Source organism: Lepus europaeus, chromosome 13 (assembly GCF_033115175.1).
Source record: "Lepus europaeus isolate LE1 chromosome 13, mLepTim1.pri, whole genome shotgun sequence".
NCBI classification, from domain to species: domain Eukaryota; kingdom Metazoa; phylum Chordata; class Mammalia; order Lagomorpha; family Leporidae; genus Lepus; species Lepus europaeus.
In genome coordinates this window covers 33,849,386-33,863,399 of record NC_084839.1, presented here as the reverse complement: position 1 = coordinate 33,863,399, position 14,014 = coordinate 33,849,386, and the positions used below count along the sequence as shown (strand labels likewise).

The following is a 14,014-nucleotide window of genomic DNA, read 5'->3' as shown; positions in this document are numbered from 1 at the left end:
TCCCCCTGCGATGACAGCATTCCAAATGAGCACCAGTTTGAGTCCCAGCTGCTCCTCTTCTGATTCAGCTCTGTTAAAGGCCTGAGAAAGCAACAGAGGATGGCCCAAGTAATTGGGCCCCTGCACCTGTGTGGGAAACGCGGAAGAAGCTCCTGGCTCCTGGCTTCGGATTGGCCTAACTCCGGCCATTGCAGCCATTTGGGGAGTGAACCAGTGGATGGAATACCTCTCTTTGTCTCTCCCTCTCTCTGTCTGTAATTCTGCCTCTCAAATAAATAAATCTTAAAAACATAAACCTCTCTTGATACTACCCAGCACAGAATTAGCACTCAAAAAATAAGAATTCTTAGTATTATCAACTCACAAAGGCACAGCATTCCTTTTATAATTTTAGAAGCAGATTTGTAAAATAAAGAGAAATCCTAGAAAAGTGGAATTCTATAAAATTAACAAGCAGAAAATGACAGTGTTACATGTATAAAATAATATGTATAATTATAGATACTCATATAAAATTGGATTTAACTTTTTCTTACCTGGAAAGTATCTTCCAGCAAGTCAATTACCGTCCCAGGGACTTCTGTTGTCATTGAATTTGAAGCTGCCTGCGCTCCCCGACTCGGCTCGTCCGTCCCACCCTCCAGTTGGCCCCAGTACGTTAGTAATAGTTTGCTAAATGTTTGCTCTGAACAGGGAACACACAGCGGACAGAGGCTCCAACTAACTTCATCTGTGTGGCAGCTTCCATTTCCTAATGGTTTAATTGACCAAGTTTGTGCTTCTAGGTAACTATTCCCCACAGCTGAAGACAATCTGTGAATGCCTATGTGTTTGCAGGGGGAAAAATGCCACAGGCAATTAACCAAACCTGAGAACCACAGAATTTAGCTACACAAAGATCATCAACACTCTGCTGCCATGATGCTACCTTGATGTTGACTGGAAAGCATACACTGCACAAGTTTTTTCTGCCTTCATGTCAAACCAAAACACCAATACATATTTGGCAATTACATAGTTTCGCAGAAAAAAAAGAATTATAGATACAATTTATACAATTATATGGAAAAATTTATAGACACAGTTTGATTATGCCTAAGGAAAATCTGCATTTAAAAAATGTGAGGGGGTTGGGCATTATGGCACAATGGGTCAAGCTGCCGCCTGCAATGCCGGCAGTCCATATGGGCACTGGTTCAAGTCCTGGCTGCTCCACTTAAGATCCACCTCCCTGATAATGCACCTGAGAAAGCAGCAGAAAATGGCCCAAGTCCTTGGGTCCCTGCACCCACAGGGGAGACCAGGATGAAGCTCCTGACTCCTGGCTTCGGCATGGTCCAGCCCCAGTCATTGAGGCCATCTGGGGAGTGAACCAGAGGATGGATGATCTCTCTCTCTCCCACTCTCTCTTTCTCTCTTTCTCCACAACTCTGTCTTTAAAATACCTACAATAAATCTTTAAAAAAAAAAAAGTGAGGAAAAACTAAAGAGGTAATCGTGATTGTTAATGTAACTTTTTTTTGTACTTTTCTCCTTTTATCCATTTCCCAAAGTTTTCATTATTTACTACATTATTTTTTTTTAATTTTTTTTTTTGACAGGCAGAGTGGATAGTGAGAGAGAGACAGAGAGAAAGGTCTTCCTTTTTGCCGTTGGTTCACTCTCCAATGGCTGCTGCGGCCGACGCATCTCACTGATCCGAAGCCAGGAGCCAGGTGCCTCTCCTGGTCTCCCATGCGGGTGCAGGGCCCAAGCACTTGGGCCATCCTCCACTGCACTCCCGGGCCATAGCAGAGAGCTGGCCTGGAAGAGGGGCAACCGGGATAGAGTCCGGTGCCCCAACCGGGACTAGAACCCGGTGTGCCGGCGCCTGTTAAGCCACGGCACCGGTCCACTACATTATTTTTAAAATAAAAATGTTAAATCTATAAAACTGTAAAAACTGGATGGCATTATATTGTATAATTATTCATTCATATAAAAAGTAAAAATTCACAACATGGTATTTAATTCTTATTTTTATTTCCATTAAATTAATCCCACAAAGATTTTGCAAAGCAATGTGAAAGCCTTCAAACTATATTTCCATTTTGTATTATATGTAGATTTCCAAATATGAAAAGTCATAAAATTAAGGCTACATATTGAATAATATCATCATTTTTAAATACTGTTTAGAAGACAATCCTATTGAATAAATGAATCTAACCTCACTTAATCATTTCAACTAAAGAAGTTTTTAAAAGATATTTCTTTTCTGTTTCCTTCATATGTTCTCTTTAATCTTTAATGAAAATTAATGAGCAATTTAGGACACAATATAAGTCTAGGATTCATTGATCACATCTTCAAAGCCACCTACGGAATGAATCTACAGGATACAAATTTCACACAGCGTATGTTTGGAATCAGATTACTAAAAATCTTGACTTTTGAATTCAGTACTAGAAGCAATTACCATAAACTATATCAGAATGACAAATGCAGATATTCTGCCACAAAAGCTTGTAGGATTTTGTTTAGATTGTCAATGGTTGATTCATCCAGATTTTCTTCGTTGTCATCCATGGAGTGCCAGACTTCAGGGAAAGGAGAGGGTATCAGATGCAGAACTGGAACGCCTGGGAACAAGGAACAGACTTGTAATCAAGAGCAAGCTTCCAGGAGGGAACCAGAAAGTGTTATTCTGCAAGCAGAGGGAGCTCTACCACAGAAACAAGCCTGACAATTCATCACCTCCCGCTGACTTGATATCCTGCCCTGGTACTCCAGAGTCATTCACTCATGAAACAAATAACTACACAGTACCTACTACACATCAGTTCCTGTTCAATGTGTTGAGGCTTCATTAGTGAAAAGGTAAAACCCCTCCCACCTGGAGCTTTCATTCCAGTGAGGAAAGCAGCAGGTAAAACATCTAGAACATAATGTTTGGGGGCAGCTGTGTGGCACTTGGCATGCCCACATCCCATATCAAAGTGCCTGGGTTCAAGTCCCAGCTCTGCGTCAGTACCAACTTCCTAGGTAGCAGGTGACGGCTCAAGTAGTTAGGTTCCTGCTACCCATGTGGGAGACCTGAATTGAATTCTGGGTTCCTAGATTTGGCCTGGCCCAGTCCCAGGTGTTGCAAGCACTTGGAGAGTGAATCAATGGATGGGAGATATCTCTCAGATATAGAGCTAATTTTTTAAAAACATGTAATGTTTGGATTTGATAAGGGCTTATTAAGAATAATAAAAGAAAGTAGAGGAATGTAAAGTGAGCAGCCAGCAGCAGAACCAACAAAGAGGATGTTTAAGGTCAGAGAAGACCTCCTGAGAACCCAGTATTTAAATTGAGAGAAGCACCCAGGGGAAGGCAGAGGACTAAGGATGCACATTCCAAGCAGCAGTATCAGCAAGTGCGAGGATCCTAAGGCAGAAATGTGCTTGGCCTGTCTGAAGAACAGCAAGAAGCCAGTGTGGCTGGATCAGAGCAACAGCTGGAGACAGGAGGTGATGCTGAAGAGAGGGAATGGAGTCAGAAGATGGAGACCCTTGTAGGTCATGGGAAACACTTTGGGTCTGATTCCAAACGACAAGCCAGTAGAGCTCTACAACAGGAAAGTGGTTTGATTTACATTTCTTAGACATATTTGAAAGGCAGAGCTACAGAGAGAGAAGGAGGGAGAGAGGGAGAGAGAGAGAGAGAGAGAGAGAGAGAGAGAGAGAGAATATCTTCCATCTACTGCTTCACTCCCCAAATGGCAGCAACAGCTTGGGTTAGGCCAGGAGCTTCTTCCAGGTCTCCCACATAGGTGCAGGGGCTCCAGCACTTGGGCCATCTTCCCCTGCTTTCCCAAGTGCATTAGCAGGGAGCTGGATCAGAAGTAGAGCAGCCAGGGCCGGCGCCGTGGCTCAACAGGCTAATCCTCCGCCTTGCGGCGCCGGCACACCGGGTTCTAGTCCCGGTCAGGGCACCGATCCTGTCCCGGTTGCCCCTCTTCCAGGCCAGCTCTCTGCTGTGGCCAGGGAGTGCAGTGGAGGATGGCCCAACTCCTTGGGCCCTGCACCCCATGGGAGACCAGGAGAAGCACCTGGCTCCTGCCATCGGAACAGCGCGGTGCGCCGGCCGCAGTGCACTACCGCGGCGGCCATTGGAGGGTGAACCAACGGCAAAGGAAGACCTTTCTCTCTGTCTCTCTCTCACTGTCCACTCTGCCTGTCAAAAATTAAAAAAAAAAAAAAAAAAAAAGAAATGTTTAGAAGTAGAGCAGCCAGGACTCGAACCAGCATCCACATGGGATGCTGGCACTACAGGTAGAGGCTTGGCCTTCTATGCCACAGCATAGGCCCCTCGATTCACATTTTTAAAGGAAAACTCTAACTCCTAAGCAAAAACACAGGGAAGTAGGGAAAAATTTAGTACAGTCGCTGTTTAAGGATGGTCTTAGTGATTCAAAAGGCACCAATTACTCTTTATGTTTAATTTGTCAAAGGTAAGCAGTAAGTAGACCCCTGAGGAGTTTCACTGCTAGAAAAAGCTATGTCACCACACCAGGAAGCTAGACAAGGTTTAGGAAGGAGTCATGGCTGAAATCTGATATCGTTCTACTCTTAAGAGCAGGTAAGTGATAAGTAGTCTTGGAATTTCAAAATGCACATAAAGTAGAATAAGTAAAATAAGTAGAAAAAAACAGACATGAACACACATACACACACACATTACCTTTTCTTAAAAATGGAATATGGTCATCCTGAATCAGACCTCCATAACCAAAGTTCTGGAAATACTGCCTCTCCAAAGAGTGGTCCTTGAGCAAACCCAATTCGTGAAGTTCTTGTTCTGCAAATGATAAGTAATCAGATACATGAATATTTTATCTGATCAAGACGCGGAATACATCCTTATTCAAGGAGTTTGAAATCTCAGTGCTTATGGCCATCATTTAAAAACATTGTAGAGTGGCTGGCACTGTGGCATAGCAGGTTACACCTCTGCCTGCAATGCCAGTATCCCATATGGACACTGGTTTGAGTCCCAGCTGCTCTACTTCGGATCCAGCTCCCTGTTAACGTGCCTGGGAAAGCAGTGGAAGATGGCCCAAATGCTTGGGCCCCTGCACCCACGGGGGAGACCCAGAATAAGCTCCTGGCTCCTGACTCCTGGCTTTGGATCAGCCCAGCTGCGGCCATTGCAGCCAACTGGGGAGTGAACTAGCAGGTGGAAGATCTCTCTTTCAAATAAATGATTTAAAAAAACTAAAAAAGACCTTAAACAACAACAAACAGTTAAAAAAATATACTATAGAGCACTGAGTATGACTACACCCATGACAATACATTTTGGGGTCAAACTTGAGTGTGCCAGAGAAGAGTCACACATGGCTCTAACCTTATAGGGGAGACTGCTTTTAGAGGTAGAACTAAGAACAATGAGGAAATGGAAAGTGAGAAAACTAATGGAGAATGGGGAAACACAAGTGGAGATGCTTCTGAAGTATGCCTTAGGAGGAGAGGCTGTCATGTGTTTGAATAGTCAAACAGAATGGGGATGAAATATATCAAACGATCGCTCTATGGGAAAAGGATAGCGATCTACAGCGATGCTTCTCAAAGTGTGGCGCCTGACCAGCAGCATCACCTGGGAACTTGTTAGGAAGGCAAATTATCTAGGCACTCAGATAATTATTTACTGAGTCAGAAAGCCTGGAGGTGGAACCTAGTGTTGCAAAAAAGCCCTTTAGGTGATGCTGAGGCACAAGAAAATTTGAGAACCACTGGCCTGCGTCCCATCACCCTTGTCATCTTGTAACATATGTGTATAACCCAAGAGATCACAAGATTAGAAGATAACCAAATGAAACTTCCTAGGGTATCTGGGGTTTTTAATTGCTAAATCTAAAGGTTAAAGCAGACCAGCTGGTAAGAAAACATGTAATATGATTTTAGGAACACCGAGAAAGCCTTGATCACCACAAAAACAATATTCTTTTCAGTTTGTTAATATCTAGAATTCCTTTACCATTGTATACAACTTTTCCTTATATAATTAGAGATATAGTTTGAAGTATAAATACCTCTAGGAGGGGTAGCACAATGGGTTAAAGTTTCATTTAACTACCAGTGACTGATATAAGTTCAATCTGTTACAGGAAACAGGAAAAGCATATAAAGTCCTCTAAGGAAAGCCAAACTTGAGGTTACCATCAAACTAAGGAAAACACGCTGCAAGGAATAGATCCACTGGTGCACATGCACAGCACCAGAAGAACAATTCTTTCAGACCAGGAATTGAAACTCGCCGAAGAGGAGCATCTGAGGTTCAGCGAGAAGGTTTTTTATTCGATTCTAGATCTGGATATTGACCAATTCTTAACTCACAGCAAAAGCATGAATTAAGAATTACTGCTCAGAAGTAATATTATTCTATCTTGTTCCAAGAAGTGTGTGTGGCTAGAAGGAATTTCTAGCATGAAGTTCTTGCCTCAGAAGTGGCTTCCTGGACTAGATTCTTCAATGAGGGTCTATTTCATTTACAGCTTTCTCTGCTATCTGACAGGTTTGTTTTGTTTTGCTTTGTTCTGGGAGAGGAGGTGGAAGAATGAAGGGGAGAAGTTACTCTTTTCCTTCCTCCAGCACCCAAGCCAATGCCTTCGCCACAGATGCTGATTTGTTGGGCTGGCCTGATCTGGCCTGCTCTCCTCTCATTTACCTAACTCTAAATCCCCTTTTTAATGGTTCTGGAAGAATCTGGATTTCTTTTGTGTCCTGATCTCTTACATCTTTGGAAAACTGGCAGAGATTGCACTAGATTTAAAGGAAAATGATGTCCACATAAGGTAAAAAATATCGGAGATGACAAAGACAGTGGTGGAAAGGAAAATCTTTTGGTATCATTAGAAGGACATGACATTCATCATTAGCCAACAGGCCTTGCTGAGTAAAATTTTTCCTAGAAATACATTTCATAGGTTTCAAAGAAAACTCTGGGGAAATATCATCAATTCGTTTCTAAGGGTATGCAAACGTGAAATGTGGTATTTTATGGTTTAAATTCAAAATACAGTTTCCTGCAACAAAATAAATGAGACTTACTAACAGATATGAACAGGAATAATAAAATAATCAATGAAGATAGGAAAAAAGCAGAAAAAAGTTTATTACATATTTAAATCACAAATTCTTACATTTTAAATTCAGCATTTGTCAGTAGGAAGAAATTATGTTTAAGCCTTTAAAAATAGCTGTGGTGGGGCAGGCATTCAGCATTGCAGTTAAAACATGGCTTGGAATGCTCACATCCCGTATTGGAATGCCTGGGTTTAAGTCCCAGCTCCACTTCCATTCCAGCTTCCTGCTAGTGAGCATAAGCAGGCAGCACGTGATGCCTCAAGTAGTTGAGTCCCTGCCACCCACATGAGAGATCCAGACTGAGTTCTGGACTCCTGGCTTTGGCCTGACCCAGCCCTGGCTGTTGCAGGCATTTTGGGGAGTGAACCAGTAGGTGGGAGATCTTGCTCTCAGTTTCTCCCTCCCTTTTTGTCACTCTGCTTTTTTGAATAATAAATAAAACAAATAACGACTTTTAAAAATGATGCTTACCAATTGCTTTGAATCTATTAAACCATCTGGCAGTGTTTGAAAAAAAATTGGGGAATGTTGGATTCGAAGCTCCAATTAAATCCATTAAGACCAATAAATCCTAAGGTAGAAAAAAATGTATTATTCAATCACTGTCATCAAAACACACTTAATATTCATCAATAATGAAAAACAATCAATCAAAACTAGCTGCACTTTTGTAATTGAGAATAATATGAGAGTTACATAAATAACAAAGGTTTAATAACATTGTGTGCTAATTATTTTGGAGAATTGTTAAATCTTGATTTTGCAATGTGAACAAATGGCAAAGTGTTGATTCTTTCTGTGAGCAATCCCAAAAGAATATCACCAAAGATAATTTACAACAAGAACATTTGGATAAATATTTCATAGATTGAAAAAAACACATTTACTTGATTTTCAGATGGGAGTCCATGCTAGTCTGATCTTCTATCCCATTTAGAAGTAGTCATTTTGGAGCCAGCATTGTGGCATAGCAGATAAAGCTGTTGCCTGCAATGCCGGCATCCCATGTGGGTGCCAGTTTGTTTTCCAGCTGTTAGACTTCTGATCCAATTCCCTGCTAATGGTCCCGGAAAAGCAGTGGATGATGGCCCAAGTGTTTGGACCCCTGTTACCCTCCGTGGGACACTGGAAGAAGCTCCTAGCTCCTGGCTTCAGCCTGGCCCAGCCCGGAACATTGCAGCCATCTGGGAATCGAACCAGTGGATAGAAGATTCTCTCTCTCTCTCTGTGCATGTGTGTGTGTGTGTTTCTCCCTCTCTTTCCCCCTGACTTTCAAATAAATCTTTTTTAAAAAAGTAGACATTTTACCATTAATTTGTGCTCTGTCTATAGGAGAGCACTAGAATGGTAATTATTTATTAATCAAACAGCAGATAAGAAAAACTTGGTACACAAGAGCTACATGACATCGTGTTTCTGGATCTCTGTTTCCTTGAGTATCAAACAAGGAGTTCAAATGAGCTGATCTGAAAAGGCCCTGTCTGGTTATAAGGCTCTATAATTAAACCAGCGTTCCTTCACTTGCTGGCGCCGTAAAACAACAGCAGACTTAAGGAATCTCTCAAGACTACCCCTAGATTAAGATCACCTGATTAATAGAAGTGACATAGCATGTAGGTAAATATTTATCACAGGTCCTGACACAGAGTAGATAAATATTCTCAGTTTATGTTTCTAAAGACATGGTATGAATAAACCCATGAATGGTAATTAAATGTATTCATTGTAAAAAAAAAAAATGGTGTGTTTGGAATAGGAAAAAAAAATACCAAAGTTGAATAAGCTACTAAGATTTTGTTTCTGCAAAACAGTCTTAAGCACCACTGTGGAGTCTTCTATTTGGACTGATATAGAAATGATTTTGTTTCTACCACTGATCAGCCAGGTCTCCCCTCCTTCTCAGAATCCATCTTATCTACCCTGGCACAAGTGAATAAATGAGGTGCTGATCATGTCCCCTTGATCCAGTGTGAGCTTCTACCAGACAACAGGGGGTTGGAGACAATGCCAATGTGAAGTATGTTAGAATCCTAGAAGGCATTCAAGGTGGCCATCTGGACCCACAGGGTGAAGGTCAGTGGCAGAACCAAGGACAAATGGAGGGGCTGGCAGTACACAGAGGGGATGATGGTCAGGCACGGATGAAGACACTGGGAAGGGAGTCTTTAGGGTCACAGGGGCAGGGTATGTGATTTAGAATGCAGTGTAGGGCCCAGGAAGAGGATGGAATAGGGCTGCATGTTGCAACTATTCTTAGTGCTAGTAGCAGCATCAAAAGGTGCCTCTTTCCATATCAAAAATGCCACATCAAAACCAACACACCAAAATGTCACATACACATTGGCATCACTGTGATGCTTCAGAGTCACCAAAGAAAGACTTCATTCCCATCCCTAGGACCCCAGGCTCCTCTGCCTTTATAAAGGTCTCAATGAGGAAATTTGCACCTCCATCGCAATTCAGTACTAGGGGCATGTGCTCCCACTGGATCAAAGTGGAACTGATGTTTCCTTCATCTGATCTTTGCATCATTTTAATTAAACTCAGTCAAACATGGCTCCGAACCCAGAGTCATTCTTTTTAGCTCTGGGATTCCTCAAACACCCAATGCCTGCCAAGGAATGCTCTGTTATAAACACTCTGCTCCAAGGGTGCCACGGTGCTTTGAGGTCTTTACTTGGCCTTGGCAGTCTTTTCCTTGCAAGCAGAGCCTGCAGATGCAGCACCATGGAAACCACACCGACTAACCATGCCATGCAGTTGGTTGGTGCCTCTCGCTCCAGGTGGGTGCGGGGTCGATGCCATCTTCGAAGCTAGGTGCCGGGACCCGTACAGAGAATCCTGAGGCGACCAGTGGAGAAAAGCTTCTTCTCCATCGAAGAAAATTAGCTGGAGTGAGACAGCTGTCCTGGAGTCTGACACATTCTGGCAAAAAGAACAATAAAGAGATGGCAAACGTGCTGTATAGACTTAAAAATCACACACTTTCCTTTTTCACTGCGCCGTGAAAAACACAAGATACCGAAGCAAGTAAAACAGTGCCAAAATGTATTGCACACCACTTTCTCTCTGAAAATCATCACATCTGGCACAATCTTCACCCGTACCAGTATCACCTTCTCCCACTCCCTCTGAAAATATTCTTAGTCTTCAGAGAACTTTAAAGTAATGGAACTACATTGATGAGCTCTGTGACACGCCACCCAGTTCCTCTTCAAGAGACTGTTACCCCAGCTGCTGGCAGGATTGGCAGCCACTTTAATGACTGCCTCAGTTGCCCCTCCTAGGTGTGTCCTACCCCAACGATTGGCCTCTTCAGGTACTGGGGGCTCTCGAAAGCACCACTGCATCTCCAGAGCTCCCCAGAGGTTGGCTGAAGCTGTTGAAGCTGCACCGCAGCTCAACTTCCCCTCTGCCCAATCCAATTTCTTTCCCCTCCCTGCTGCCTGTGTGGATCCAAGGCCACTCCCTACTGAATGACCTAAATGCTGAACTTCCTCTCTGAGTGTGCTCCCTGGGGAAGTCAACCTAAAACAACTGAAGCACTTGCTTACCTCTCAACTTACATAAAGCTGCAATTTTTTTTTTTAGAGTTTATGTTCAAGAATCTGCTTTAGGGATGCTACAGTGACTGCAAGAATAATATCAATGACCTTTCCCTTCAAAAAACTTACATTTAAGTTAGGTTGGAGAGAGAAAAACAAACACATGAGCATAGCAAAAAGTGCCAAAGGCCACAGAGGTAACATGAAAGTCCTCTGGAAATTCGATGGGTTGAGATGTAGATACCTTGGGGTGTCAAGGAATGATTTGTTCATGAAAAAGACTATATTTGAGCAGAACTAGGAAGACTATCAGAATTCTGATTGGCTTTATATCTTACCACTGTCTGAGAGCAACCCTCACCTTTCAGATTCTGGTACTCTAATACCTGCAATTGTTCAACCCCACTGGAATCTCCAATCCATTGAATCTTTCATCTTGCTATGTCCTTCACCCTCATAATGTTCTCACTTCATTCCAGATTCATTTTAAATTCCAGTCAATAATTCTAATCACTTCCTAGCAAACACCTACCACTCTCCTGCCTCTCTCCACCTTGGTCAAACTCTCATGACAAAAACATGACGTTAAGTCCAACTCTCTGCCTACTTGGTGCCAACACTCATGCAGCTGAATAGAAAACTATGCAACCACACTATTAGGTCTTGCTTGAAATTCATGACCACAAACCTTGCATTGGCCTTTCATGTTGACTGACAGTCCAGCTGTATTTTCTTAGTTCATTTACCCTCCTACTCTTCTAGGATTCCACATTCCTCCTCTTCCCAACTTGCAACACAACTCACCCATCCACACTCCCAACTGATGACCTTGATTTCTTCTTGCAATGCTCACATTAGATGCTAATATTTCCACCCTAAATCTTATCTCTTTTCATCTATTTAGGGCTACCACTCCAGCAGAAATCATTTCTCTCCTACATCATCAATTTTTCCACCTTTGCTGGGTAATTCCCATCAGCCTACAAACATGCTGTTGCTTCTCTCATCGCAAAGTGTTTGACCAGTTACTGTCCCATTTTGCTTGTCTCATTAACAGCTGCATTCTTTGAAAGAGTTGTCTGTTCTCACAATTCTTCTTCTTAAATCCATGCCAGTCAGGTTTTATCTCCACCACCTACCGAAGCCGTTCTTGTCAAGGACAACAACTTCTACATTGCCAAGTCCAAAGGTCAACTCTCAGTCTTCAACATTCTTGACTCCTTGACAACACTTCATGTAGTTGATCACTCCCTCCCAGATACATTTGCTGTGTTTGGCTCCCAGGATCCTATATTCCTCTACCTCAGTCAACACTGATGGCTCTCTTCATTTCTCTTAAGGCTAGAGAGTCCAGGGCTTGCTCCTTGGTTCTCGTTTCTTTTCTGTCTACATTTGCTCCCTTGGTATTCATTATTGTGGCTTTGAAGTATATACATGCATATATTTTATAGATTTATACATAACCATACATAGTTTCCCTAGTTATATGCATTTTTCACGAATTTTTAAAGATTCCTTACAGGCATGCATTTAAAATAGTTTCATAAAAATAAACATATCTTTGATTCCATTTCTCATGAAATTTTTTGAAGCATCTTCAAATATCCACACATAATACACACACACACATATATAATACACACACACATTTTTTTAAGATTTATTTATTTACTTGAAAGTCAGAGTTACACAGAGAAAGGAGAAGCAGAGAGAGAGAAAGGTCTTCCATCCTCTGGTCACTTGATTGGTCCCAGTGGGCCACAACTGCCAGAGCTGCGCCGATCCAAAGCCAGGAGCCAGGAGCTTCCTCCAGGTCTCCCACGCGGGTGCAGGGGCCCAAGGACTTGGGCCATCTTCCACTGCTTTCCCAGGCCATAGCAGAGAGCTGGATTGGAAGTGGAGCAGTCGGGACTCGAACCGACGCCCATATGGGATGCCGGCACTTAAGGCCAGGGTGTTAACACACTGTGCCACAGCGCCAGCCCCAACACACACACATATTTATCAGCAATTCCAAACAGTGTATCTCCAGCCCAGACTTCACATCAGATCTCCAGTCCTGTATACTCAATTACCAGATGATTATCTCCACACAAATGTTTAATAGACATCTCACACATAAAGTGTTAAAGCCAACTAGTGATGTTCCTCCTGAGATCTGCATTACCAACAGCATTCCCCAACTACATTGATGGCTACACCACCCTTGCAGTTACTCAAACCAAAAACCTTCTCCCTATATGCGTCCCTCTTCCTCTCCTTCTCCTCCCCTCCACCCCCCTCTACACACACACACACACACACAGAGTCCAGGCTATCCTGCCTCTGCAAACCTATTTCCCACTGTTCCCCCCTATCTCCCTCTCTTTTTCATTGGCTTCTTTGAGTTTAGTACATCTACACAAACATCTGCTCAAACATTCCAGAGACAACAGCACTTCAGTTTCTTGTGTACTTATGAACCCCTCCCAGAGTGCTGTCCTTAGATTTGCTCCAGCCCAGTCTGGCTGCCAATGAGGCCTGCTACCTACCTGCCATCCAAAGGCCCCCCTCACCGTCACCTGGGGACTCCCTCTGCCTCTCCTATATGGGGTCTCCAGTGGCCAGAACCCCCTGACTTCCCCTCCCTTGGTTTATTCCTTGATTTTTCTGGAGCATGTCTTCAGGTGACTTCTAAAAAAGAAACAGCATATAAGAATGAATCCTGTTGGGACTTCACACATCGGATAACATCTTCATTCTGTTCCCAAATTCAACTAGACTGAGAATGAGGATCCTGGGTTGTAAATTTCTTCAGTGTTGAAGGTACAGTCTCCTTGTTTTCTAGCCCCCAAGGTTTGTGCTGAGAAGTCTAAGGCCATTCTCAGTTTTAGTCCTCCTTACATGACTATTACAGTTCCTGGGATGATCTACTTACCAGAAGCAATAATCATTTCTCTTTGTTTGTTTGTTTGTTTTCCTCTTTCTAAAAAATATATTTCTCCTGCTTTAGTACAAGTTATATTTTACTAATATTTGCTTTTATTTCCAAGAGCTCTCTCTTATTCTATGATTACTCTGTTGCAGCATTCTGGTTTGTTTCATGTTTATAACTCCTTTTAAGGATATTAGGGGCCGGCGCCGTGGCTCACTTGGTTATTCCTCCGCCTGCAGCGCCAGCACCCCATATGGGCACCGGGTTCTAGTCCCGGCTGCCCCTCTTCCAGTCCAGCTCTCTGCTGTGGCCCGGGAGGGCAGTGGAGGATGGCCCAAGTGCTTGGGCCCTGCACCCGCATGGGAGACCAGGAAGAGGTTCCTGGCTCCTGGCTTCAGACTGGTGCAGCGCCGGCCATAGCGGCCATTTGGGGAGTGAACCAA

At 43.1% G+C, this 14,014-nt stretch overlaps 1 protein-coding gene across 2 annotated transcripts in view; it reads right to left on the bottom strand.

Moving 5' to 3' along the window:
* Positions 1–2,000: 2,000 nt before the first annotated feature.
* Positions 2,001–14,014, bottom strand: part of QPCT (glutaminyl-peptide cyclotransferase) — a 55,681-nt gene continuing 43,667 nt past the window's right edge. For both annotated transcript variants that reach the window (XM_062209279.1, XM_062209278.1), the window contains exons 4-7: positions 9,861–10,037; positions 7,584–7,683; positions 4,708–4,824; positions 2,001–2,621 (exon numbers count right to left, since the gene is read on the bottom strand). In XM_062209279.1, the coding sequence (XP_062065263.1) occupies positions 2,470–2,621; positions 4,708–4,824; positions 7,584–7,683; positions 9,861–10,037 (546 nt within the window). In that variant the 3' untranslated portion in view covers positions 2,001–2,469. The remainder of the gene's footprint in view (positions 2,622–4,707; positions 4,825–7,583; positions 7,684–9,860; positions 10,038–14,014) is intronic.